Source organism: Ammospiza nelsoni, chromosome 28 (genome assembly GCF_027579445.1).
Source record: "Ammospiza nelsoni isolate bAmmNel1 chromosome 28, bAmmNel1.pri, whole genome shotgun sequence".
NCBI classification, from domain to species: Eukaryota; Metazoa; Chordata; class Aves; order Passeriformes; family Passerellidae; genus Ammospiza; species Ammospiza nelsoni.
The window spans coordinates 960,001-987,898 of record NC_080660.1 but is presented as its reverse complement, the minus strand read 5'-3'; the positions used below and the strand labels follow the sequence as shown (position 1 = coordinate 987,898).

At 53.7% G+C, this 27,898-nt stretch overlaps 1 protein-coding gene across 1 annotated transcript; it reads right to left on the bottom strand.

Annotated features, from left to right (window-relative positions):
* Positions 1-153: 153 nt before the first annotated feature.
* On the bottom strand, positions 154-27,446 carry INTS3 (integrator complex subunit 3). The gene is made up of 30 exons (XM_059490273.1): positions 27,158-27,446; positions 25,623-25,706; positions 23,780-23,863; positions 23,114-23,227; positions 21,417-21,501; positions 19,572-19,638; positions 18,622-18,766; positions 16,879-17,008; positions 16,660-16,757; positions 15,126-15,317; positions 14,165-14,252; positions 13,466-13,545; positions 12,830-12,921; positions 11,242-11,348; positions 10,497-10,616; positions 9,510-9,639; positions 8,890-8,944; positions 8,261-8,364; positions 7,565-7,609; positions 7,315-7,434; positions 6,611-6,764; positions 5,819-5,887; positions 4,901-4,976; positions 3,255-3,368; positions 2,869-2,917; positions 2,083-2,250; positions 1,150-1,250; positions 993-1,065; positions 754-913; positions 154-665 (listed from the first exon to the last, which is right to left on the bottom strand). The coding sequence occupies exons 1-30, from the start codon at positions 27,245-27,247 to the stop codon at positions 588-590; spliced, it is 3,072 nt and encodes a 1,023-aa protein (XP_059346256.1). The 5' UTR covers positions 27,248-27,446; the 3' UTR covers positions 154-587.
* Between the last annotated feature and the right edge of the window lie 452 nt (positions 27,447-27,898).

The window sequence follows — 27,898 nt, the reverse complement described above, 5'->3', positions numbered from 1 at the left end:
GCACTGTCACCATCACAGGGGGGGGGGTGTTGGCAGTGTCACCATGGAGGGGGTTTGGCAGTGCCACCATGGGGGTTGGCTGTACCACCATGGGGTTGGCACTGTCACCATCCCAGGGCTGTCACCACCCCCCCATGTCACAAATTGGGTCCATTCAATACAAAACAGGAAAGTTTTTATTGCTGCTTTTCTTAAAAACACTTAAAAACGCTCATGGGGGGGGCAGGACCCCTCCCCAAATTCTCCTGCCCCTCCCCACCCCTAGGACCCCCCCCAGCTCCCCCTCCCCAAATCATCCTGGAGCAGCCACTCGGTTCCACCCTTTATTTACAGTTCTGGAGGAAAATGGGGCTGGGGCTTCCCCCCTTTGTCCCCTTGGGGGGACCCCCACCCACATAGGGGGGTCCTGGGGTGGGGGGCAGAGACCCCTCCCCATATAGTGAAAAGGGGGTGAAGGGAATGATGGGGACCCCAAGCTTGGGGATTTGCTGGCACTGGTTTGGGGGGTCCTGGGGGGTTCCCCATGGAAAGGGGGGTCCTGGGGGGGGTCCCTGTGGTGGGGAGGGGTCCCGGGGGGGTCCCACCCCTCAGTCACTGTCAGACCCCACAGCAGAGGAACCTTTCCTTTTCCTCTTGGCCGGTTTGGGTTTGGTGTCCTCCTCCTCCTGCAGGGACATGGTGGGGGGGGGGTCACACGGGATTTGGGGACCCCTTGAGGGTCTCAGGGGGTCTCGGGGAGGGCGGGGGTCTCACCGAGGCGCTGCTGGAGCCGGACTCCTCCTCGTTGTTTTGGGGCTGTGCCGCGTTTTTGCGGCTGCGGGGGCTGGCCAGGGCCGTGGCCTTGCGGCGGCTCTTGGGGGGTTTGCTGGAGGAATCCTCGTATTCCTCAGCCAGGGAGAAGAGATCCGAGAACCTGGGGGGGCACCAGAGGGGCTCAGGGTGGGGTCTGCGGTCTTTAGGAGGGGAGGGAAATGTGTGGGGAGGGGTCTCACTTCATTTTGTGAGCTTCGTCGCAGCTGGCCTGGACGTGCTGCAGCGCCTGCAGGATCGGGGTCTGGCTGAAAACTGGGGGGGGAAATGGGGAGGGGTCAGGGCAGGGAGAGACCCCAGACCCAAATGGAACAGCTCAGGGTGTGGGGAGGGACCCACAGTTGTGCTTGGTGTTGGTGAGGTTGAGCCTGAGGTTGTCCAGGTGCTCCAGGATCTGCTCCAGGGTGAGCTGGGCCAGTTTGCTGCTGGAGCTGCGGAGGCTGCGGGAGAGGAGGGCAGAAAATGGCGTGAGAAATTAAATAATGGGGTGGGAAACTAAAAAATGGGGGTGAGAAACTAAAAATGGGGAGGAGACGCCAAAAAATGGGGCGAGAAATTACAAATGGGGAGGAGAGGCCAAAAATGGGGAGGAGACCCCCAGGGACAGATTCCAGACCTCTGGCACTTTTGAGGCAGGGGAGAAAACCTGAAATTCCTTAGGGTGGGAATTCTGTGGGAATGGAGTACAGGTGATAAAACCCCCAACTCCTCAGGAAGGGAATTCCCACTTCCAGGACCCCCAGAACACCCAGACCTCTGGCGTTTCTGGGGCAGGGGAGAAAAAAAAAACCTGAATCCTCAGGGTGGGAATGTGGTAAAGGTGATAAAAACCACCCCAATTCTTTAGGGAGAGAATTCTGTGGGAATAGGGTAGAGAGGAGAAAAAAACACCCCAATTCCTTAGGGAGGGAATGGGGTACAGGTGAGATAAACCACCCCAGTTCTTCAGGGAGGGAATTCCTAGGGCCAGAACCCCCAGACCTCTGTCTTTTTTGGGGCGGGGAAGAAAAACCAATTCTTTAGGGTGGGAATTCTGTGGGAATGGGGTACAGGGGACAACACCCCCCCCCCCAATTCTTCAGGAAGGGACTCCCAGTCCCAGGACCCCCAAGACCTCTGCTGTTTGCGGGGCAGGGGACAAACAGCACCCCAATTCTTTGGGAAGGGAATTTCCAGGGTCAGAAGCGCCAGACCTCTGTCGTTTGCGGGGCAGGGGACAAACAGCACCCCAATTCTTTGGGAAGGGAATTTCCAGGGTCAGAAGTGCCAGACCTCTGCCGTTTGCGGGGCAGGCTGTTGTTTTTGATCAGCAGGGCCTTGATGTGCTCGCCCAGGAGGTCGTCGTGCCGCAGCCCCCAGTGCCGCAGGATGCTGGTGGTGAACTGGTCCTCGGGGTGGCACGGCCGGCTCAGCACCATCTTCACCATCTCCTCACTGGGCCTGCACAAACGGGGCGGGCAAGGGTGGGGGACACACCCGGACCACCAGGAGAACCCCCAGAGTCCCAGGAGACACCCCAGACCCTCAGGAGACACCCCCCCAGGTTCCCCAAATCCCTTTAGTGCCCCCCAAATCCCCTCAGTGTCCCTTGGAACCCCTCAGTGTCCCCAAATCCCCTTGGTGTCCCCTGGAACTTCTAAATGTCCCCAGATCCCCTCAGTGTTCCCCCTTTAGTGTCCCCAAATCCCCTCAGTGTCCCCTGGAACCTCTCAGTGTCCCCCAAATCCCCTCCATGTCCCCCTTGTGTCCCCCAATCCCCTCAGTGCCCTCCCAAATTCTCTCAGTGTCCCCAAATCCCCTCAGTGTCACCCAAATCCCTTCAGTGTCCCCAAATCCCTTTAGTGTCCCCTGTGGCCCCTTGATGTCCCCAAATCCCCTCAGTGTCTGTCCCTTGGTGTCCCCAAATCCTTCAGTGTTCCCCAAATCCTCTCACTGCCCCCCCCCCCCCCCAGATCCCCTCAGTGTCCCCTGGAACCTCTCATTGTCCCCAGATCCCCTCAGTGTCCCCTGGAACCTCTCATTGTCCCCAGATCCCCTCAGTGTCCCCCCCAGACTCACTTTTCCCTGCGCAGCTGCAGCAGGAGGCAGGACAGGGCCTCGGGGTGCTCTGAAAGGGGAAGGAGGGTGGCAATGTCCCCCATGGGAATGTCCCCAGCAATGTCCCCAAAAACACATCCCCAGGAATGTCCCCAAAAATACATCCCCAGAAATGTCCCCAAAAATGTGTCCCCAGAAATGTCCCCCCATAGGAATGTCCCCAGCAATGTCCCCAAAAATACATCCCCAGGAATGTCCCCAAAAAATGTCCCCAGGAATGTCCCCCAAAATGTGTCCCCAGAAATGTCCCCCCATGGGAATGACCCCTGGGAATGTCCCCAGAATGTCCCTGGGAATGACCCATGGGAATGTCCCCAAAAAATGTCCCCAAGCTGTCCCCAGCTCACCCTTGTACTTGAGGTGCTGCAGGATGGGGATGATGGTCTCCAGGGGGATGTTGTGGGCCAGGAACAGCTGCCAGGTGCAGTACTGCTCAAAGGTCTCCCAGTCCAGGCTCTGAACTGCGCACGGGACAGACGGACAGGGGGGACAACAGGGACAGAGGGACAGGGGGACAGCAGGGACAGAGGCACAGAGGCACAGAAGGGACAGAGGGACGGAGAGGACAGAGGGACAGGGGTACAGGGGGACAAAGGGGACAGGGAGGATGGAGGGGACAGAGGGACAGGGGGGACAGGGGGCAGAGGGGACAGAGGGACAGCGGGGATGGAGGGGACAGAGGGACAGGGATGGATAACAAGGAGAATGGGGACAATGGGACAATGGGGTAACAGGGACAATAAACCCCAATAAAATGGAGTTCACAGGAATAATGGGGATGGATAATGGGGACAATGGGATAATGGGGACAATGGGATAATGGGGATAACAGGGATGGAAAATGGGGACAATGGGATAATGGGGATGGATAATGGGGACAATGGGGTTAACAGGAATAATGGGGATGGATAACAGGGACAATGGGATAATGGGGACAGCGGGACAATGGGGATAATGGGAATGGATAACAGGGACAATGGCACAATGGGGTTAACAGGGATCTGCGCCAGCCCCTTCCCCAGCTCTGGGGACCCCCAAACCTGCCCGGGGTCCCCCCACCCCTCCAGGCCCTGGCAATGGGGACAGAGCCCTGTCCCAGGAAGGGGCTGTGGGGGCAGGGCTAACGAGGCTCCCTAATTAATTAACAGGCTTATCCCCAAAGCTGGATTTGCCCTGGAAACACCGAGGGACCCCACAGAGTGGCTGTGGAGCTGATTTTGGGATTTTGCCCTGCCTGGCACCCCTGGGGGCACAGGGATCAATCGCAAATCTGCCCAGGGCAGTGACCCTGTAATGCCAGCTGGGAATGCAGCCCCGGGCAGGGATCTCCCTCTGGAAAGGGCCAGGCCTGGATTTGGGGCAGGGCTTGGGGGCTGCCCAGGACCTGTTCATTCCTATTTCCATCCTCATTCCCATTCCCTTTCTCATTCCCACTCCTATTCCCTCTCCCATTCCCAATCCCATTTCTGTTCCCATTCCCATCCCAATTCCTAATCCCATTCCCACTCCCTTTCCCATTCCCAATACCAATCCCATTCCCACTCCCATTTCCCAATCCCCATTCCCATTTCCTCTCCCTCTCCCATTCCCAATCCCATTCCCAATGCCAATTTCATTCCCTCTCCCATTTCCCACTCCCACTCCAATTCCCAATCCCGCTCCCTTTCGCATTCCCATTCCCTCTCCCATTCCCAATCCTGTTCCCATTCCCAATCCCATTTCCCATTCCCATCCCCATTCCCATCCCCATTTCCCATTCCCACTCCCACTCCAATTCCCAATCCCTGTTGCTCCCAATCCCATTCCCCATTCCCAATCCCAATTTCATTCCCTCTCCCATTTCCCACTCCCACTCCAATTCCCAATCCCACTCCCTTTCGCATTCCCATTCCCAATCCTGTTCCCATCCCCATTCCCATTTCCCATTCCCATTCCCACTCCAATTCCCAATCCCTGCTGCTCCCAACCCCATTCCCATTCCCATCCCACTCACTGAGGATGTTCAGCACGGAATCCTTGCGGAACATGACGAGGTTTCCCATCATCACGTGGCACACGAGCTCCTGGAGCTGGGGTGGGACAGGGAATGGGGTCAGGGGGCTCTGAGGACCCTCCCCAAATGGGATCCAATGGGAACAGAGCCAGCACCACCCCTGGGGTGGGACAGGGAATGGGGTCAGGGGGTGACATTCCAGAGGTGCCCCCGGGAATTTTTGGGTTCTCCCAGCAAATTCCAGGCCAGGCAGAACCACAAGGGGCCCATTAGGGGTAATTAGGTAATTAGCGCTGATTGCCCAGGAAATGGCTCTGCAGGAGATCCCTTGGGATCGACCTTTGGACCAGGGGATTTAGGGGCTCCTTACACCAAGGACTGAGGGCATGGATGGCTCATTTTGGAGTTAAATTCCCCAGGATTGGGGTCATGGATGGCTCATTTTGGAGTTAAATTCCCCAGGTTTGGGGCCATGGATGGCTCATTTTGGGGTTAAATTCCCCAGGTTTGGGGTCATGGATGGCTCATTTTGGAGTTAAATTCCCCAGGATTGGGGCCATGGATGGCTCATTTTGGGCTTAAATTCCCCAGGATTGGGGCCATGGATGGCTCATTTTGGGGTTAAATTCCCCAGGATTGGGGCCATGGATGGCTCATTTTGGGGTTAAATTCCCCAGGATTGGGGTCATGGATGGCTCATTTTGGAGTTAAATTCCCCAGGATTGGGGTCATGGATGGCTCATTTTGGAGTTAAATTCCCCAGGATTGGGGCCATGGATGGCTCATTTTGGGCTTAAATTCCCCAGGTTTGGGGTCATGGATGGCTCATGTTGGAGTTAAATTCCCCAGGTCTGGGGCCATGGATGGCTCATTTTGGGGTTAAATTCCCCAGAAAAGGGAAGGAAGGATCCCCCTCACCTGGAAGGAGTCGATGACAGCCACGATCATGTTCAGCAGCTCCCCGCTCCTCAGGGTCTCATCTGGAAACTGGGAATGAACAAAATCAAACTGGGAATGAAAAAAATCCAAACTGGGAATGAAAAAAATCCAAACTGGGAATGAAAAAATCCAAACTGGGAATGCACAAAATCAAACTGGGAATGCACAAAACCCCAAACTGGGAGTCCACAAAATCCACACTGGGAATGCACAAAACCCAAACTGGGAATGCACAAAATCCCAAATCCCGGCAGGGAGAGCCATCCCAAAATCCCAAAAGTTTCCATCGGGGGGCAGCCGTGAGCCAGGGCTTTGGAATTCCCGGAATTCCCGTTTTTTTTTCCCTTTTCCTGGCTCTGCTCCCGCAGGAAACACAAAATCAATCAGGGCAGGAGCCAAAGGCGGGAACAGCGGTGCCAGGGAGAGGGACGGGATGTGGGATGGATCCTGGATTTGGGATCAGCACAGGGAACAACGGGATCCTGCTCTGGGATGGATCCCAAGGAAGGGCAGGGATCCAACTGCACATTCCAGGGCTGCGGGTTCCTGAATTTAGAGAGAATTTTAGGGATTCTCTGAATTTGGAGAGAATTTTTGGGATTCTCTGCTGCAGCACATCTGGGATGGGACCTGGGGCACACCTGGGATGGGATTTTGGGCACAACAGGAACAGGACTCGGGGAACACCAGGAATGGGATTTTGGGCACACCAGGAATGGGATTTTGGGGATCCCTGGCACTCAGGGCACACCTGGGCAGGTGAGGGCTCACCTCGGTGTAGATGGAGGGTGTGAGGAAGCAGAGCAGGCGCACGTCGTCCTCCTGGCACGCCTTCATGTCCATCATGAGGCACGTGTGCAGCTCGCCCAGCTGCGTGGCCTGGGCAAAGGACTCGTAGAGCGCCATCCTGCCCAGCGCCGCCTTGCTGGGGACAGAGAGCACCTGGCACACCTGGCACCTGGGCACCTGGCACACACCTGACACAGCTCACACACTCACAGAGCGCCATCCTGCCCAGCGCCGCCTTGCTGGGGACAGAGAGCACCTGGCACACCTGGCACACACCTGGTACTGCTGGCACACAGGTGACACAACTGACACACACCTGACATAGCTGGGACACACATGGCACACCTGGCACACACCTGGCACTGCTGGGACACAGCTGGCACACACCTGGCCCATGCCATCACCGGGGACAGGCACGGGCAGGGGAGGGGCACAGGTAAGAGGGCGTGGCCCAGATGAAGGGGAGGAGTCACAGGAGAGAGGGAGGAGTCAGAGCAGGGCGTGGCCCATCTGAGGGGGAGGAGTCAGAGCAGGGCGTGGCCCATCTGAGGGGGAGGAGTCAGAGCAGGGCGTGGCCCATCTGAGGGGGAGGAGTCAGAGCAGGGCATGGCCCATCTGAGGGGGAGGAGTCAGAGCAGGGCGTGGCCCATCTGAGGGGGCGGAGCCAGCGCAGGGCGTGGCCTCACCTGGCCCTCAGGTAGTAGAGCAGGTGATATCCGATCTTGGGCTGCTTCTGGTAGAGCTCCGACAGCAGGTCCAGCAGCAGCGAGAAGCCGCTGTTGTCCTCCTGCATCTGGCACAGGTTCCTTGGGGACAGCGGGAATGTCACCGGGATAACCGGGACCAAAAACCCCCAAAAAACCCCAAAATCCCCAGATTTCCCACCAGGAATGGGATGGGAGGCCGGGAATTCCTGAGGGTTTGAAAGGGACCTACCGGAATATCAGGTACAGGGGCTTCCCCACGGACTCCTCCAGGGACCTGGGGACAGACAGACGGACACTCTGAGCTCCCGGGAATGACAAAGGAACAGCCCTGGGGAACGGCCCAGGATTTCCCAGGAAATGGGACAGGAACAGTCCTGGATCTCCTTTGGTTTTCCAAGAAATAGGAACAGCCCTGGATCTCACTCAGTTTTCCCAGGAATGTCACAGGAGCAGTCCTGGATCCCTCCAGGATTTCCCAGGAATGGGAACAACCCTGAATTCCTCTGGGTTTTCCCAGGAAATGGGACAGGAACAGCCCTGGGGAACAGCCCTGGGTCCCTCTGGATTTTCCAGGAAATGGGAGAGGAACAGCCCTGAATTCCTCTGGGTTTTCCCAGGAAATGGCACAGGAACAGCCCTGGATCCCTCTGGATTTTCCTGGGAATGGGAACAGCCCTGGACCCCATTGGGAGCCCAAGAACAGCCCTGGATCCCTCTGAGTTTCTCCAGGAATGACAAAGGAACAGCCCTGGATCCCGTTGGGAGCCCAGGAACAGCCCTGCATCCCCCAGGATTTCTCAGGAATGGCACAGGAACAGCCCTGGATCCCTCTGGGTTTCCCAGGAATGGCACAGGAACAGCCCTGGACCCCGTTGGGATCCCAGGAACAGCCCTGGATCCCTCTCTGAGTTTTCCCAGCCCTTACTCCTCTGTGATCTCCTCCGGCAGCACCTCCCCACGGAAATGGGCCTTGAAGAGCTCCTGCAGGCACGAGGCGAGCACCGAGAGCTGCTCCGAGTCAAAATCCTCCTGGGAGGGAGGGAGGGAGGTCAGGGATGGGCCCTGGCACGGGGAAAGGGCACAGGAACGGATCCTGGCACAGGGGAATGGATCCTGGCACGGGGAGGGGGCACAGGAACGGATCCTGGCATGGGGAAAGGGCACAGGGACAGCTCAGGGACTGCCTGGCACAGCGAGGGGGCACAGGAACGGATCCTGGCATGGGGAGGGGGCACAGGGACAGCTCAGGGACTGCCTGGCACGGGGAGGGGGCACAGGAACGGATCCCAGGCTGCTCTGGAGGGGTTCCAGCACCAGGGATCCCAAATCACGGCCAGGATGGATCCCAGATCTCGCCCAGGATGGATCCCAAATCCCAGCTGGGATGGATCCCAGATCCTGCCAGGGATGGATCCCAAACCCCACCCATGACAGATCCCAGATCCCCCCTAGGATTAATTCCAGATCCCACCCAGGACAGATCCCGGATTCTCCCCAGAATGGATCTCAGATCCCACCCCAAATGGATCCCAGATCCCAGCGTGGCTCCGTTACCTCCAGGACCTGATCCACGATCTCCTGCATGACCTCGCACTGCGCCTCCGTGTCGCTGCAGGGACAGGAACAGAACAAACCCCTCACTGGGAGCACTGGGAACACTGGGGGCACTGGGAGTACTGGGGATCCAGAAATGAGAATGGGAATAGGAATGGGAATGGGATGGGAATGGGATTGGGGATGGGAATGGGAATGGAATTGGGAGTGGGATGGGAATAGGATTGGGATGGAGATTGGGATGGGATAGGAATGGGATTGGGAATGGGAATGGGATTGGGATGGGAATAGGATTGGGATGGAGATTGGGATGGGAATGGGAAGGGATTGGGAATGGGAATGGAAATGGGATGGGAGTGGGGATGGGAATGGGATTGGAAATGGGACTGGGAATTGGAGTGGGAGAGTGAATGGGATTGGGATGGGAATAGGAATGAGATTGGGAATTGAATGGAAATACGATGGGAATGGGATTGGGAAGGGATTGGGAATGGGATTGGGAATTGAATGGAAATACGATGGGAATGGGATTGGGAATGGAGTGGGTTTGGGAATGGGAAGGGGACTGGATGGGATGGGAATGGAAATATGGGATTGGGATTGGATGGCATTGACCCCACCTGCCCTTCTGCAGCTGCAGCACTTTGTCCCTCAGGGACTCGTCCAGCTGCTCCAGGAACGGGGTGATGTCCACGGGCTCCTCCACGATGGATTCCTTGATGGGATGGAACCGGAACTCCCTCTTCTTGCCTGAAACCAGGAATTCCCTGGGATTCCAGCAGGAATTCCCTGGGATTCTCCTCCTCCCCTGGAGCCAGGGCTGGCAATGTCCGGGACTGTGATCCCTGCTCAGTCCCATTCCCAAATCTGACCCTCCAACATTCCCAAAGTCCCGGGATTTTGGGAATCTCCAAGGGGGCAAAATTTGGTATAGGGATTCCCAAATTTGACGCTCCAACGTTCCCCAGGTGTCTCCAAGGACACAAAATTTGGGAATGGGGTTCTGAGGTTCCCAGGCCCCATCCTGTGCCCCAAACCCCCTGGAACAGTGGGAATTCCACAGGGACCTGACCAGCGAGGCTGGGAATGGCTCCAGAGGGAATTTGGGTGGAAAAATGCTCTGAGCTCCTGGGAACAGCCCAGGAAAGGGAACAAATGTTGTGGGCACGGATCCAGAACCATGGATGTGGGAATCTGCTCCTGGGATTTGGGAATCAGCTCCTGCACAGCCTCCCAGCAGAGGAAATCTGGGATTTCCCAGTGGGATCAGCTCCTGATTTTTGGGAATGAGCTCCTGGGTTTTGGGAATCTGGGAATCTCCACCAGGATCAGCTGCTGGGATTTGGGAATCAACTCCTGCAGGAGAAACCTGGGATCTCCAGTAGGATCTGCTCCTGACTTTTGGAATAATTTGGGAATCAGCTCCTGATGTTTGGAAATCACCATCTGGGATTTGGGGATCAGGTCCTGATTTTTGGGAATCAGCTCCTGCGGAGGAAATCTGGGATCTCCGCCGGGATCATCTCCTGGTTTTTGGGTTTTTAGGGAATTCTGGAGCCTGTGTGTGCCCTGTGTGTGTCCCTGGGCAGCCCCAGGGCCTCCCTCACCCCCTTTGCTGCTCAGCTCCTCCTCATCGTCACTGAAGGCGGCCTCGGCGTTGTCATAGCAACCGTCATCCTTCTCCAGGTGATTCTCCATCTCCATGGCAACGGGCTCCTCGATTTTCACTGTACCAAAAACCCCAATTCAATCCCTAAAAATCCCAATTTAATCCCCCAAAAATCCCAATTTAATTCCACAAAATCCCAATTTAATTCCCTAATTTAATCCCCAAAATGCAAATCTAATTCCACAATTTAATCCCCAATTTAATCCCTAAAAATCCGAATTTAATTCCCAAAAATCCCAATTTAATTCCCTAATTTAATCCCCAATTTAATTCCCCAATTTAATCCACCAAAATCCCAATTTAATCCCCCAAAATCCCAATTTATTAATTCCCCAAAAATCCCAATTTAATTAATCCCCTAAAATCCCGATTTAACTCCCAAAAAATCCCAATTTAACTCCCCAATTTAATCCCCCAAAATCCCAATTTAACTCCCCAAAATCCCCATTTAATCCCCCAAAATTCCCATTTAATGCCCCCAAATCCCAATTTAATTCCCCAATTTAATCCCCAAAACCCCAATTTAATCCCCCCAAATTCCAATTTAATTCCCAAATTTAATCCCCAATTCAAATCCCCAAAATCCCAATTTAACTCCCAAATTCCCAATTTAATTCCCAAAATCCCAATTTAATTCCCAAAATCCCAATTTAACCCCCAAAATTCCCAATTTCATTCCCAACCTTCCATGGGGGGCGAGGGGGAGCTGCAGAATTCTGGAAATTTCTCCCTCAGCATCGCCCGGAGCTCCTTGTCCAGTTTGGGGTTGTCAAAGAGCGGGGCCAGGTGCCTGGGAGGGGGAAAATTGGGAAAATTCCACTGAAATTTGGGAAAATTCCACTGAAATTTGGGATCAGCCAGAGCTGGGATGGGGCCTGATCCCACTGGGAATGGAATTCCTGGAAAATCCCAATTTTCTCTTTTCCCTCATGGTCATTGGGATCCCCTCAATGGGAAATGGGGAAATTTTCCTGGAAAATCCCAATTTTCTCTTTTCCCCTCATCCCTTTTCCCTCATGATCTTTGGGATCCCCTCACCAGAACATGGGAATGGGAAAAGGGGCTGGAAAATTGGGCTGAAAAATCCCAAATTTTCTCTTTTCCCCAGTCCCTTTTCCCTCATGGTTTGTGGGATCCCCTCAACTGTGCCACCAGAAAATGGGAATGGGAAAAGAGGCTGGAATTCCTAAAAAATCCCAAATTCCTCTTTTCCCTCGTGGTTTTTTGGGATCCCCTCACCTGAACATGGGAATGGGAAAAGGGGCTGGAAAATTGGGCTGAAAAATCCCAAATTTTCTCTTTTCCCCAGTCCCTTTTCCCTCATGGTTTGTGGGATCCCCTCAACTGTGCCACCAGAAAATGGGAATGGGAAAAGAGGCTGGAATTCCTAAAAAATCCCAAATTCCTCTTTTCCCTCATGGTTTTTTGGGATCCCCTCACCTGAACATGGGAATGGGAAAAGGGGATGGAAAATTGGGCTGAAAAACCCCAAATTTTCTCTTTTCCCCCATCCCTTTTCCCTCATGGTTTTTGGGATCCCCTCAACTGTGCCACCAGAAAATGGGAATGGGAAAAGAGGCTGGAATTCCTAAAAAATCCCAAATTCCTCTTTTCCCTCATGGTTTTTTGGGATTCCCTCACCTGAACATGGGAATGGGAAAAGGGGCTGGAAAATTGGGCTGAAAAACCCCAAATTTTCTCTTTTCCCCCGTCCCTTTTCCCTCATGGTTTGTGGGATCCCCTCAACTGTGCCACCAGAAAATGGGAATGGGAAAAGAGGCTGGAATTCCTAAAAAATCCCAAATTCCTCTTTTCCCCCATCCCTTTTCCCTCATGGTTTTTTGGGATCCCCTCACCTGAACATGGGAATGGGAAAAGGGGCTGGAAAATTGGGCTGAAAAATCCCAAATTTTCTCTTTTCCCCCGTCCCTTTTCCCTCATGGTTTTTGGGATCCCCTCAACTGTGCCACCAGAAAATGGGAATGGGAAAAGAGGCTGGAATTCCTAAAAAATCCCAAATTCCTCTTTTCTCTCATGGTTTTTTGGGATCTCCTCACCTGAACACGGGAATGGGAAAAGGGGCTGGAAAATTGGGCTGAAAAATCCCAAATTTTCTCTTCCCCAATCCCTTTTCCCCCATGGATCACCCCCACTCCAACCCTTCTGATCCCAAATTTTAACCCCAGAGCTCCAGCAGAGGCCCAGGGCAGTTGGGAGCAGCTGGAAATTCAGGGAAATTCAGGGAAATTTGGGCGATCTGGGAATTCTTACGCCAGGACTCGCTTCTCCACGATGTGCGTGAGGGAGTTGAACACGCCCTGGCGGACGTGCGCCTCCAGAGGGGGGTAAAAGTTGGGAATAATCTGGGAAAAACAGGGAGGGAGAGAGGAACGTTAATTATTGGGGATTTTGGGGATTTTTTTGTGATTATTTTGGGGAATTTTTTGGGGATTTTTATGGGGATTTTTTGGAGGGGGGATTATTTTTCCTTTTAATTTTTTAGGGTTTTTTTGGGGGGGGATTTTTTTAGGGGGATTTTTAGGGGGGATTTTATTTTTAGGGATTTTTTGGGCGATTTTTTTTTTTTGTATTTTTTTAGGGATTTTTTGGTTTTTTTGGAGGGGGGATTTTTTGGGGAAATTTTTTTGAGGGATATTTTTGGGGGGATTTTTTTTAATTTTTTGGGGATTTTTAAAAATTTTTTGGGAGGGGGGGTTGTTGATGGGATTTTTCTGAGAGATTTTTGGGGTTTTTTTGGGGGGGGATTTTTTTGGGAGATTTTTTTTTTAATTTATTTTTGGGGGGGATGATTTTTTTTTTTTTTTGTAATTTTTTGGGATTTTTTTTTAACGGATTTTTTGAGGGGGGTTTTTTGGGGGGGATTTCTGGAGAAGAAGGATTCCTCACCCTGCACATGAAGTCCAGCAGCGTGGCCGTGATGGCCGGGTGGGGTTTCATGGAGTGGTGCATGACCAGGATGGCAGGTTCTGGGGGAGACAATGGGGTGAGACCCCAAAAAACCTCAAATCCCTGCTCCTGGACCCCAAAAACCCCAAATCCCTGCTCCTGGACCCCAAAACCCCAGGAACATCCCATGGATCCTATGCCAAGGTGGATCCAACCCCAGGAACATCCCATGGATCTCATCCCATGGATCCATCCCCAAGAACACCTCATGGATCCATCCTCAGGAACATCTCATGGATCCCATCCCAAGGCAGATCCTCCATGGATTCCATCCCAGGAACTGCCAGGATCCCATCCCAAGGTGGATCTCCATGGATCCCTGACCAGGATCCCACCCCAGGAACATCTCATGGATCTCATCCCAGGATCCCATCCCAAGGTGGATCCCCATGGGTGCCATCCAAGGAACATGTCATGGATCCCACCCCAAGAAAATCCCATGGATTCCATCCCAGGAACATCCCATGGATCCAACCGCAGGAACATCTCATGGATCTCATCCCAGGAACAATTCAGGATCCCATCTCAAGGTGGATCCCACCCCCAGGATCCCAACCCAAGGCAGATCCCATGGATCCCACCCCAGGATCCCATCCCAAGCTGGATGCCCTGGATCCCACCCCGGCAGGCCCCACGCACCGATGTTCATGATGCTGTCCTTCTCGGGGTTGAAGAAGAGCCAATCATAGAACAGAGCCAGCTTGGCGTTGGAGGCGGCGACGTTGGACTGCACGAGACCAAAAACCCCAAATATCCCATCAACACCATGCTGAGATCCCACCAAGAACCCCCTAAGACCCCTCCAAGAACCCCCTGAGACCCCATCAAGAACCCTCTGAGATCCCTCCAGGAAGCCCCTGAGACCCCTCCAAGAACCCCCTGAGATTCCCTCCAAAACCTCCCTGAGATCCCCCCAAGAACCCCACAAGATTCCTTGAGCTGCCCCCAAGAACCCTCTGAGATCTCTCCAAGAACCCCCCGAGATCCCACCAAGAACCATTTTTGGGATGTTCCTGCTCCTGGTTTTGGGATGTTCCCATTCCCAGCCCACCCCATACCCCATTTCTGGGTTTCTCCCATCCCCCTGTACCCCATTTTTTGGCTCTCCCAGCCCATTTTGGGGTTCCTCCCACCCTGTACCTCATTTTTGGGGCTCTGACCATGCAGGCGGTGAACAGCCAGCCGATGATGGCCCTGTACCCCCTGTACCCATTTTTGGGGTTCTCCCAGCCCCCTGTACCCCGTTTTTGGGGTTCTCACCGTGCAGGTGGTGAGCAGCCAGCCGATGATGGCCCTGTAGCTCATTTTGGGGTTTCTCCCACCCTGTACCCATTTTTGGGGTTCTCCCAGCCCCCTGTACCCCGTTTTTGGGGCTCTCACCGTGCAGGTGGTGAGCAGCCAGCCGATGATGGCCCTGTACCCCCTGTACCCATTTTTGGGGTTCTCCCAGCCCCCTGTACCCCGTTTTTGGGGTTCTCACCGTGCAGGTGGTGAGCAGCCAGCTGATGATGGCCCTGTAGCTCATTTTGGGGTTTCTCCCACCCTGTACCCATTTTTGGGGTTCTACCAGCCCCCTGTACCCCGTTTTTGGGGTTCTCACCGTGCAGGTGGTGAGCAGCCAGCCGATGATGGCCCAGCGGGGCAGGATGTCCGAGCTCAGCACCTCGTTGGACGGGTGCACCACGCCGCAGATGTAGCGGATCAGGTCGCAGCGCAGGGACTGGCTGTCAGGGGTGGACAGGTACTGCCGCTGGAACCAGTCCTGGTAGCGCTTCTGCTGCCCAAAGCGCACCTGGGGACATGGGGACACTGCTGGGGACAGCCACAAGGACATGGGGACACGGCTGGGGACACAGCTGGGGACAGGGACTGGCTGTCAGGGGTGGACAGGTACTGCCGCTGGAAGCAGTCCTGGCAGCGCTTCTACTGCCCAAAGCGCACCTGGGGACAGGGACAGAGACATGGGGACACAGCTGGGGACAGGCATGGGACATGGGGACATGGGGACAGCCACAGGGACATGGACAGCGATGGGACATGGGACATGGCTGGGGACAGGTACTGCCGCTGGAACCAGTCCTGGCAGCGCTTCTGCTGCCCAAACAGCACCTGGGGACATGGGGACACAGCTGGGGACACACCTGGGGACATGGGGACAGGTATGGGACATGGGGACAGCCACAGGGACATGGAGACATGGACAGGGATGGGACATAGGACATGGCTGGGGACACACCTGGGGACAGGTATGGGACATGGGGACACAGCTGGGGACATGGGACAGGGATGGGACATGGGGATAGGCACAGGGACATGGGGACAGGGGTGGGGACAGGTACTGCCGCTGGAACCAGTCCTGGTAGTGCTTCTGCTGCCCAAACAGCACCCGGGGACAGGGACAGGGACATGGGCACAGGCATGGGACATGGGGACACAGGACAGGGATTGGGACACAGGACAGGACTGGCAGTGGGGACAAGCAGGACCCTGAGCTAGGGGGGATTTAGGAGGGAACCCATCAGGAATTTGGGAACCCAGAGGGAATTTGGGACAGAACCCATCAGGAATTTGGGAATCCAGAGGGAATTCAGGACAGAACACACCAGAAATTTGGGAATCCAGGGGGAGTTTAGGAGGGAATCCAGAGGGAATTCAGGACAGAACCCATCAGGAATTTGGGAATCCAGGTGGAATTCGGGACAGAACCCATCAGGAATTTGGGAATCCAGGTGGAATTTGGGACAGAACCCATCAGGAATTTGGGAATCCAGGTGGAATTTGGGAATCCAGGTGGAATTTGGGACCTAGAAGGAATTCAGGACAGAACCCAGGGGGAATTTGGGACAGAACACACCAGGACTTTGGGAATCCAGGGGGAGTTTAGGAGGGAACCCATCAGGAATTAGGGCATGAATCCATGAGGAATTTGGGAGGGAATCCAGAGGGAATTCAGGACAGAATCCATCAGGAATTTGGGAACCCATCAGGAATTTGAGATCCAGGTGGAATTTGGGAATCCATCAGGAATTTGAGAGCCGAGGGGGAATTTGGGAAGGAATCCATCAGGAATTTGGGAAACCATCAGGAATGTAGGATGGAACCCAGGTGGAATTTGGGATCCAGGGGGTTTTTACCCTCGAGGTCATGAAGAGCAGCTTGGTCTCCATGTCGGGCGTGAGGCGACACGCCAGGAACTTGCGGGAGGTCCTGGACTGCAGCAGCTGCAGCACACCTGGGGCACAGGGACAGAAAAGGCACTTTTGTCACCCTGTCAATAAAAAACGCATTGGAAAATCCCTGGAAAAGCCCAGAATTGAGGAATCCATGGAAAAGAGGGGATGTTCAGGCTGTACCTGTGAACTGGGGGCTGAGCACCTGCGGGTTGTGCAGGATGTCCTTCCAGAGCTGCTCAAACTCGGGGATCCGAGCCACGTTCTGCAGCAGCCGCACCAGGTCCCGGCCGATCATGAAACAGTCCATGAACTGGGGAAAAAGGGGGAATTCCATGGAGATAATCCATGGAAACACCATGGAATAATGCAGGAAAATACCACGGAAAAATACAGGAAAATCACATTAAACAATCCTTGAAAATCCCATGGAATAATCCATGAAAATACCATTAAGTAATCCATGAAAATCCCATTAAATAATCCAGGAAAACGCCATTAAATAATCCAGGAAAATGCCATGAAACAATCCATTAGCTGGGAAAAAAGGGGGAAATTCAATGAAATTAATTCATGGAAATGCCATGAAACAATCCAGGAAAATTCCATGGAACAATTCATGAACTGGGGGAAAAGGGGGATTCAGTGGAATAATTCATGGAAATGCCATAGAATAATCCATGGGAATGCCATGAAATAATGCAGGAAAACCCCATTAAACAATCCATGAACATCCCATGAAAGAATCCATGGAAATCCCATTGAACAGCCCACGAAAATCCCATGGAACAATCCATGGAAATCCCATGAAACAATCCATGAAATACCATAGAACGATCCAGGAAATCGATCCAATCCCAATCCAATGCCATCCCAACCCCATATAATCCCACAACCCCATATAATCGCTCACCCTCTCCCGAGCAGGCACACACAGAACTCCAATCCCAATGCCATCCCAACCCAATCCCAATCCCACAATCCCATATAAACACTCACCCTCTTCCTAAGCAGGCACACACTGAACGCCAATCCCAATCCAATCCAATCCCATCCCAACCCCAATCCCACAATCCCAAACTCACCCTCTCCCTGAGCAGGCACACACAGAACTCCAATCCCATAATCCAAACTCAACCCCAATCCCAATCCCATATAATCCCAATCCCAATCTCACCCTTTCTCTCAGCAGGCACACGCAGAACTCCAATCTCAACCCAATCCCAAATAAACACTCACCCTCTCCCTGAGCAGGCACACACAGAACTCCAATCCCATAATCCCAATCTCACCCTTTCTCTCAGCAGGCACACGCAGAACTCCAATCCCAATCCCAATCCAAACTCAACCCCAATCCCAATCCCAATCCCAATCCCATATAATCCCAATCCCAATCTCATCCTTTCTCTCAGCAGGCACACACAGAACTCCAATCCCATAATCCAAACTCAACCCCAATCCCAATCCCATATAATCCCAATCCCAAACTCACCCTCTCCCTGAGCAGGCACACGCAGAACTCCAATCCCAATCCCAAACTCACCCTCTCCCTGAGCAGGCACACGCAGAACTCCAATCCCAATCCCATTCCCAACTCAACGCCAATCCCATATAATCCCAATCCCAATCTCACCCTTTCTCTCAGCAGGCACACGCAGAACTCCAATCCCAACCCAATCCCAATCCCAAACTCACCCTCTCCCTGAGCAGGCACACACAGAACTCCAATCCCAATCCAACCCCAACGCCAATCCCAATCCCATATAATCCCAATCCCAATCTCACCCTTTCTCTCAGCAGGCACACGCAGAACTCCAATCCCAATCCCAATCTCACCCTCTCCCTGAGCAGGCACACGCAGAACTCCAATCCCAATCCAACCCCAACCCCAATCCCAATCCCATATAATCCCAATCCCAATCTCACCCTTTCTCTCAGCAGGCACACACAGAACTCCACCTCCTTCTGGCGCAGCGCCTGCAGCGCGGCCGTGCCGTGGTGATCCACGATCAGCCTCAGGTACGTGTACACGGCCATGGCCACCAGCAGGCTGCTCTTCAGCACCCACTCCCTGCAAGAAACCCACATCAGCCCCAAACCCGCCCCAAAAGGGGAGGGGGTTATAGGGGATCCTGGGGGATTGGGGCACGGGGAGGGAACAGCGGGAATGGGGCGAGGGGGAAAGGGGGAATGGGGTTGGTGTCATCTGGAACCATTGTCCAGGGCATCATTAAAGATGTTAATTAGTAACTGGGAAGTGCATTAATTAATAAATAAAGACAATAAATTATAAAGATATTAAATTATACAGGTATTAATTGATAAATACATTGATAAATTAAATATAGATATATTACATAATGACTCTATTGAACGCAGAATTGACAAACACTGGAAAATCCACCCCAGCCCTGGGGTGTCCCAGGTGGCTCCTGCTGCCTCTGAATCCCAGGAGAAACAAAACAATCCCAGGAAAAAAAAAAAAACCCAGATAAAAGAAATCCCAGATAAAACAATCCCAGGAAAAAACAACCCCAGGCCAAAAGCAGCTGGATAGAAGCTGGGATTCAGGGAATTCCCTGCTGCTCCAGCCTGGGCAATCCTGAATCCAGGAATTCCCTGCCTCCAGGACAATGGGATGCAGTTCCCAGCTGCCCAAACACAGGAAATTTTGGGGGCAATCAACTCCAGGCTGCTGCTCCCAAAGGAAAAGCTCAGGAAATTGGGGAAGGGAACACTGCCGGGATGCTGGGCCAGAGCCATGGCTGCTCCTCAGCCCTGGGGGTGTTTGGGGGATTTAGGGGTGTCCAGGGGATTTAGGGGTGTCCAGGGGATTTAGGGGCTTTTTGGGAAGGTGGGAAGGGCACTGCGGTTACCTCTGCTCTGTCAGGATTTCCAGAACGTTCTCTGCCAGCCAGATGTTCTTGGCAGTGACGTCCCCACCTGGGAAAACAGCAGGGAAAAATGACTGGGGCGGAGGAGGAGAGGGGATTTGGGAGCTGGGATATGGAACAGAGGGATTTGGGAGCTGAGATATGGAACAGGGATTTGGGATGGAACAGGGGGATTTGGGAGCTGGGATGTGGAACAGGGATTTGGGAGCTGGGGGATTTGGGAGCTGGGATATGGAACAGGGATTTGGGAGCTGGGGGATTTGGGAGCTGGGGGATTTGGGAGCTGGGGGATTTGGGAGCTGGGGGATTTGGGAGCTGGGGGATTTGGGAGCTGGGATGTGGAACAGAGGGATTTGGGAGCTAGAATTGAGTAGTGGGATTTGGGAGCAGGGGGATTTGGGAACTGGGATTTGGGAACTGGGAAGGAGCAGGGGGATTTGGGAGCTGGGGGATTTGGGAGCAGGGGGATTTGGGAGCAGGGGGATTTGGGAGCTGGGATATGGAATGGGGGATTTGGGAGCTGGGGGATTTGGGAGCTGCCTGCTCCCATCCCTGTGATCCCAGGGAGGTTCCCCATGGAGAGCAGGGAGAACCTGGGAAAACCATGGGAAAAAGCAGGGAAAAATCAGGGAAAACCAGGGAGAACCAGCAGGTCCAGACAATGGGTGGCAGTGAAGGGCAGGCAGTGAGAGCCAGAGGGGCCCTGCAGGGCAGGAGGGACCCAGGGGACACTGGGGCCTTTCCAGGCCTGCATTTTCCAGGGATTCCTTTCCCAGGAACCTTTTCCAAGGCTCCTTTTTTAGTGCTTTTCCCATTTCTCCCTCCCTCCCTCCCGGCATTCATTTCCCAGGGACACAATTCCCGTTCGGCCCCGGGAACACGGAAGAGGCTCCGGAAAGGCGGGAGCGGGGCGGGGATCCCGGGAATCCCCAGGGATGGGTGGATGATGGATGGATGGATGATGGATGGATGATGGATGGATGGTGGAGGAACCAGCGGCTCCTCCTCCTCCTCCTCCTCCCATCCCCTGCTTGTCCCGGGAGCTCCCGGCCAGGAATGATCCCAAGAACTCCCAGCTCAAAACCTGAGGATTCCCAGCAATTCCTGACTCATATCCCGAGAATTCCCAGCAATTCCCAGCTCAGATCCTGAGGGATTTCCCAGCTCAGATCCTGGGGATTCTCAGCTCAGATCCTGAGGGATTTCCCAGCTCAGATCCTGGGGATTCCCAGTTTAGATCCTGAGGGATTTCTGGCTCAGATCCCGATCAGGGATTCCCAGCTGATCCTGATCTGATTCCTGGTTCAGATCCTGGGGCATTCCCTGCTCAGATCCTGAGAATTCCCAGCTCAGATCCAGGGGATTCCCAGCAATTCCCAGCTCAGATCCTGAGGATTCCCAGCTCAGGATTTCCCAGCTCAGATCCAGGGGATTCCCAGCAATTCCCAGCTCAGATCCTGAGGATTCCCAGCTCAGGATTTCCCAGCTCAGATCCTGAGGATTCCCAGTTCAGATCCTGGAGATTCCTGGCTCAAATCCTGAGGATTCCCAGCCCAGACCCTGAGGCATTCTCAGCTCAAATCCTCAGGATTTCCCAGCTCAGATTTGGGGGATTTCCAGCTCAGATCCTGAGAGATTCCTGGCTCGAATCCTGAGGGATTCCCAGCCATTCCCAGCTCCCATCCTGAGCATTCCCACCGTCCCCAGTATTCCCAGCTCCCATTCCCACCATTCCCAGCACTCCCAGCCCACATTCCCAAGGATTCCCAGCCGCTCCCATTCCCACCATTCCCAGTATTCCCAGTATTCCCAGCACTCCCAGCTCACCTGCAATCTGTTTCATGAAGGTCATGCACACGCCATCCGCTCCCAGCACGCCGCTCTTCACCAGCTCCCGCAGCAGCCACAGCAGCTGGGCAGGGAAATGGGGGGCTCAGGGACCCCCGGGACCCCCAAACCCACCCACAGCAGCTGGGCAGGGAAATGGGGGGCTCAGGGACCCCCGGGACCCCCAAACCCACCCACAGCAGCTGGGCAGGGAAATGGGGGGCTCAGGGACCCCCCGGGACCCCCAAACCCACCCACAGCAGCTGGGCAGGGAAATGGGGGGCTCAGGGACCCCCCGGGACCCCCAAACCCACCCACAGCAGCTGGGCAGGGAAATGGGGGGCTCAGGGACCCCCCGGGACCCCCAAACCCACCCACAGCAGCTGGGCAGGGAAACTGGGGGGTCAGGGACCCCCAGAGCCCCCAAACCTCTCAATCCCACCCCAGGACCCCAATCCCACCCCTCAGGGAGAGCCCCAAACCCCCCAGGACCCCAATCCCAGCCACAGCAGCTGAACATGGAAATTGGGGGGGGGGGGGGGGTCAGAGACCCCCAGGGACCCCCAAACTCCCCAATCCCACCCCAGGACCCCAATCCCACCTCTCAGGGAGGTCCCCAAGCCCTCCCTGCCCCCCTGCAAGTGGGACAGGTGGGACAGAAAAGTCCAGGTGGGACACAAGATTCCAGGAGACTGAAGGTGGGACAGGAGATTTTGGGTGGGACGGGTGGGACAGGAGATGCCAGGTGGGACAGGAGGGACAGGAGATGCTGGGTGGGACGTGACATTCCAGCTGGGACAGGAGATTTTGGATGGGACGTGACATTCCAGCTGGGACAGGAGATTTTGGATGGGACATGACATTCCAGCTGGGACAGGAGATGCTGGGTGGGACGTGACATTCCAGCTGGGACAGGTAGAGGCTCCAGGTAGAACAGGAGATTTTGGATGGGACAGAAAAGTCCACGTGGGACAGGAGATGCAAGTAGGGACAGGAAATTCTGGGTGGGGCACAACATCCCAGGTGGGACAGGAGAGTCCAGGAGATGCTGGGTGGGACAGGTGGGACAGGAGGTGCCAGGTGGGACACGAAATTCTGTGTGGGACAGAAGATTTCAGGTGGAAGAGGAGATGCTGGGTGGGACAGGAGAGTCCAGGTGGGACACGAAACTTTGGGTGGGACAGAAGATTCCAGGTAGAACATGAGATTTTGGGTGGGACAGGAGGAACAGGAGGCTCCAGACGGGACAGAAAAATTCAGATGGGCCAGGAGATTCCAGGTGGGACAGGAGGGACAGGAGGTGCCAGGCAATTCCAGGTGGGACACAAAATTTTGGGTGGGACAGGAGATTCTAAGTGGGACAGGATGGACAGGAGAATTCCAGGTGGGACAGGAGAATTCCAGGTGGGACAGGAGATTTCAGGTAGGACAGGAGATGTTGGGTGGGACAAGAGGTGCCAGGAAATTCAAGCTGGGGACACGAAATTTTGGGTGGAACAGGTGGGACAGGAGACTCCAGGGAAATCCAGGCAGGACACAAGATTCCAGGTGGGACCAGGGACTCCAGGTGGGCCAGGAGATTTTGGGTGGGACAGGAGATTCCAGGTGGGCCAGGAGATTTTGGGTGGGACAGGAAATTCCAGGTGGGACCCACAGCTCCAGGGGTGGCAGGAGAATTCCAGGTGAAGATCCCTGACCTGTGTCCTGCAGGTGTCCTGCAGCTTCAGGTACTTCTCCATCAGGATGTGGTTGATCTTGTTGAGGACGATGTTCATCCCATCCCTGCTGACCAGGGCCAGGTCCCGGTAACACTGAGGGGAAAAATGGGGAAAAAATGCAAAATTTATGGGAAATTCAGGGATTTTTTTTTTTTTTTTTCTGGGAGAAACCGGCCCAGGAATGGATGGAAAATCCAAGGATTTTTGGGGGAAATCCAGGAAATTCCATGGAAAACTCATCGTGAACTCCCTGAATTCCTCAATTTCCGCCATGTTTAATTAACACTACAGTGATTAATGAGGCTGCTAATGAGAGCAGGGACAGCTGGGAGGAGGAGGAGGAGGAGGAGGAAGAGCAGCTGGAGCCAGCTGGGGACACTGAGGGGGGGCTGGGGCAGATTTTGGGGCATTTTGGGCAGATTTTGGGGTTTCTGGGGCAAATTTTGGGGTCCCTGGTGCAGATTTGGGTCCTGGAAGGGTCCCAGCCCAAACCCAAGCAATCCCTGGGTTAGGAAGGAGCCTCACTCCCTGCTTTTTACCCCACAGAGATTCTGGAATATTCCAGGGAATTCCAGCCAGGAAAATTCCCAAATTTCCCCCAAATAATTCCCAAAAATTCCCAATTTTTCCCAGTTTTCCCCTCACCTTCTGGGCCTGGGCTGGCTCTGTGAGGACCAGGGTGAAGAGCCCCAGGCAAATCTCCTCGTGCTGGGGGGTCCCTTTGCAGATCTGGGAGGGGGAAAATTCCCCAAAATATTCCAAAAATTCCAGGTGAATTCCCAAATCCCAATTCTCAAATCCCAGTTCCTGATTTTCTGTTCCCAAATCCCAGTTTCCAGCAGGGAGTTCCCAATTCCAGAATGGAACCCCTGATTCTCAGCAGGAATTCCCAATTCCCATGAAGAAATTTCAATTTTCCTTATTTCTCCCATTGCCCAGCAGAAATTCCCGTTTTCCAGGACAAATCCCCATTTCCCATGATAAAATTCCCATTTTCCAGGATAAATTCCCAGGACAAATCCCAATTTCCCATGATAAAATTCCCAATTTTCCCTGACAACCCCCATTTCCCATGACAAACCCCCATTTTTTCCATGAATAAATTCCCATTTCTCCATGAATAATTCCCATTTTTCCATGATAAAATCCCCAGTTCCCATTTCCCATGAGGAAATTCCCCACTCCCAGGACAAATTCCCAACTCCATGAGGAAATTCCCAATTTTTGTCATTTCTCCCAATCCCCATGATAAAATCCCCATTTTCCAGGATAAATTCCCAGGACAAATCCCCATTTCCCACGACAAATTTCCCATTTCCCATGATAAAATTCCCGTTTTTCCAGGATAAATTCCCAGGACAAATCCCCACTTTTCCATAATAAAATCCCCATTTTCCAGGATAAATTCCCAGGACAAATCCCCATTTCCCACGATAAAATTCCCATTTTTCCATGACAAATCCCCATTTTTTCCATGATAAAATTCCCATTTTCCAGGATAAATTCCCAGGACAAATCCCCATTTCCCACGATAAAATTCCCATTTCCCATGATAAAATTCCCGTTTTTCCAGGATAAATTCCCAGCACAAATCCCCATTTCCCACGATAAAATTCCCATTTTCCAGGATAAATTCCCAGGACAAATCCCCATTTCCCACAATAAAATTCCCATTTTCCAGGATAAATTCCCAGGACAAATCCCCACTTTTCCATAATAAAATCCCCATTTTCCAGGATAAATTCCCAGGACAAATCCCCATTTCCCACGATAAAATTCCCATTTCCCATGATAAAATTCCCATTTTTCCAGGATAAATTCCCAGCACAAATCCCCATTTCCCACGATAAAATTCCCGTTTTTCCAGGATAAATTCCCAGGACAAATCCCCATTTCCCGTGATAAAATTCCCATTTTTCCATGACAAATCCCCATTTTTTCCATGATAAAATTCCCATTTTCCAGGATAAATTCCCAGGACAAATCCCCACTTTTCCATAATAAAATCCCCATTTTCCAGGGTAAATTCCCAGGACAAATCCCCATTTCCCACAATAAAATTCCCATTTTCCAGGATAAATTCCCAGGACAAATCCCCACTTTTCCATAATAAAATCCCCATTTTCCAGGGTAAATTCCCAGGACAAATCCCCATTTCCCATGATAAAATTCCCATTTTCCAGGATAAATTCCCAGGACAAATCCCCACTTTTCCATAATAAAATCCCCATTTTCCAGGGTAAATTCCCAGGACAAATCCCCACTTTTCCATAATAAAATCCCCATTTTCCAGGACAAATTCCCAGGACAAATCCCCACTTTTCCATAATAAAATCCCCATTTTCCAGGGTAAATTCCCAGGACAAATCCCCACTTTTCCATAATAAAATCCCCATTTTCCAGGATAAATTCCCAGGACAAATCCCCACTTTTCCATAATAAAATCCCCATTTTCCAGGGTAAATTCCCAGCACAATTCCAGACTCACGTGGGCGTTGAGGGCGTCGTTGGCCTCGCGCTCCGAGAGCCCGCTGGTCAGGGAGGAGACGACGCCAACGCAGCGCTCCAGGCGCTGGGAACGGGGAAAACGGGCAAAAACGGGGAAAAGGAGGAGAAAACGAGTGAAACTGGGGAAAAATGAGTGAAAATCGGGGGGAACGGGGAAAAACGGGGAAAAAACTGGAGCAAAAACGGAGGAAAATGAAGGAAAATGGAGGGAGAACAGAGGGGAGAAATGGGGAAAAACGGGAGGGGATAATGGAGAAAAATGGGGGGAGAAACAGAGGGAAAATGGGGGAAAATGGGAGGGGGAAATGGAGAAAAATGGGGGAAAACAGAGGGAAAATGGGAGGGGGAAATGGAGAAAAATGGGGGGAAATGGGGGTAAAAACAGAGGAAAAATGGGGGAAAATGGGAGGGGGAAATGGGAGGGAAAATGGGAGAAAAAAAGAGAAAAACGGGGGAAAATGGGGGGAAATGGAAAAAAATGGAGGAAAACATGGGGTGAATGGGAAAGAAATGGGGAAAAAAAACGGGAAAAATGGGGGAAAGATGGGAGAAAATGAGAGAGGGAAATGGGGAAAAACAGAGGAAAAACAGGAGGAAAAAAATGGGGGGAAAAATGAGTGAAAACTGGGGGGAACGGGGAAAAACGGGAAAAAAACTGGAGGAAAAACGGAGGAAAATGAAGGAAAATGGAGGGAGAACAGAGGGGAGGAATGGGGAAAAACGGGAGGGGATAATGGAGAAAAATGGGGGAAAACAGAGGAAAAATGGGGGAAAATGGGGGCAAAATGAGAGAGGGAAATGGGGAAAAGCAGAGGAAAAACAGGAGGGAAAAAATGGGGGGAAAACAGAGGGAAAAGTGGGGGAAATGGGGAAAAAAAGGGGGGGAAAGCCGGGAAAAAAAATGGAGCAAAAACGGAGGAAAAATGAAGAAAAACAGGGGGGAAATTGAGGGAAAACAGAGGGGAGAAATGGGGAAAACCGGGAGGGGAAAATGGAGAAAAATGGGGGAGAAACAGAGGAAAAATGGGGGAAAATGGGAGGGAGAAATGGGAGAAAAATGGGGGAAAAACAGAGGGAAAAGTGGGGGAAATGGGGAAAAAAAGGGGGGGAAAGGGGGAAAATTTGATAAAAATAGGGAGGAAACAGGAGAAAATTGGGAAAAAAATGGGGGGAGAAACCGGGGGGAAATTGGGAGGAAAATGGGGAAAAATTGAGGAAAAGCGAGGAAAAAATGGGGGGAAAGTGGGGGAAAACGTGGGGGAGCATTTGGGGGAAATTTGGGGGATTTTGAGCAATTTTGGGGCAATTTTTGGGGGAATTTTGAGACATTTCGGAGCAGGAGCATCCGCAGATCCCGGGCAGCGTTCCCGCGCCCCCAGCCCGGTCCCAGTACCCCCGTTATTCCCGGAATATCCCCGGTATATCCCCCGTTATTCCCGGTATATCCCCCGTTATTCCCGGAATATCCCCGGTATATCCCCCGTTATTCCCGGAATATCCCCGGTATCCCCTCACCTCCTCCAGCTCATCCTTGGAGTCCAGCAGCGAGCTCACCAGCAGCTTCCCGGCCGCCGCCGCCCCCGCCTTGCCCTTGGCGAGCTCCATGGCCCGGGACGGGCGGCGGGAGGCGGCGGCCGCGGACGGGCCCCGGTGAGGGAACGCGAGCGGAGCGGCCCCGGGGCCACCGCGCGGCTCCGGCGCGGTTGCGGTGCTGCCGTGCGGGGCTCGGAGCCGCTGAGCGGAGCCCGGGCCGGGCCGGTCCCGTTTGGGCCGGGCCCGGTGAGGCGGCGGCGGCCGGAAGTTACCGGAGAGCGACGGAGGAGCTGGGCCGGAAGCGGAAGCGCGGAGCGGGAGGAAGTCCCGCCCTCACCGCCTCCGCCGGCCAATGGGAGGGGAGGGATGGGTGTGAGTGACAGCGCGCGGGGCGGGGATTGAGGGGCGGGGCTTAGCGGAGGTTTGACCAATGTGGAGGAGGGGGCGGGGCTTGTGCGGGAGCAGGCTCCGCCCACCCGCGGGGGCGGGGAAAGCGCGGGAAAATCCCGGGAGAACCGGGGACACCGGAATGGACGGGAATGGCCGGGAAACCCCTGGGGAAGCCCGAAATCACCGGGAACCCCCGGGAAACGCACCGCGAGCCCACCGGGAACACCGAAATCACCGGGGAACCCCCTCGGGAAAACCCCGGGAGCACCGGGAGCCCCAAAATCAACGGAAACCTTCCAGAACCGCCCCCCCGGAACCCCTCGGGAAGCCCGA

Excerpts from the sequence above, each read along its gene's own strand:
- INTS3 (XM_059490273.1), bottom strand. The coding sequence starts at position 27,247 with ATGGAGCTCGCCAAGGGCAAGGCGGGGGCGGCGGCGGCCGGGAAGCTG. Across the intron at positions 10,617-11,241 it reads CCCCTCGCCCCCCATGGAAG|TGAAAATCGAGGAGCCCGTT; the intron begins GTTGGGAATGAA and ends TTTTTGGTACAG. Across the intron at positions 2,251-2,868 it reads CTGCAGCTGCGCAGGGAAAA|GCCCAGTGAGGAGATGGTGA; the intron begins GTGAGTCTGGGG and ends CCGTTTGTGCAG.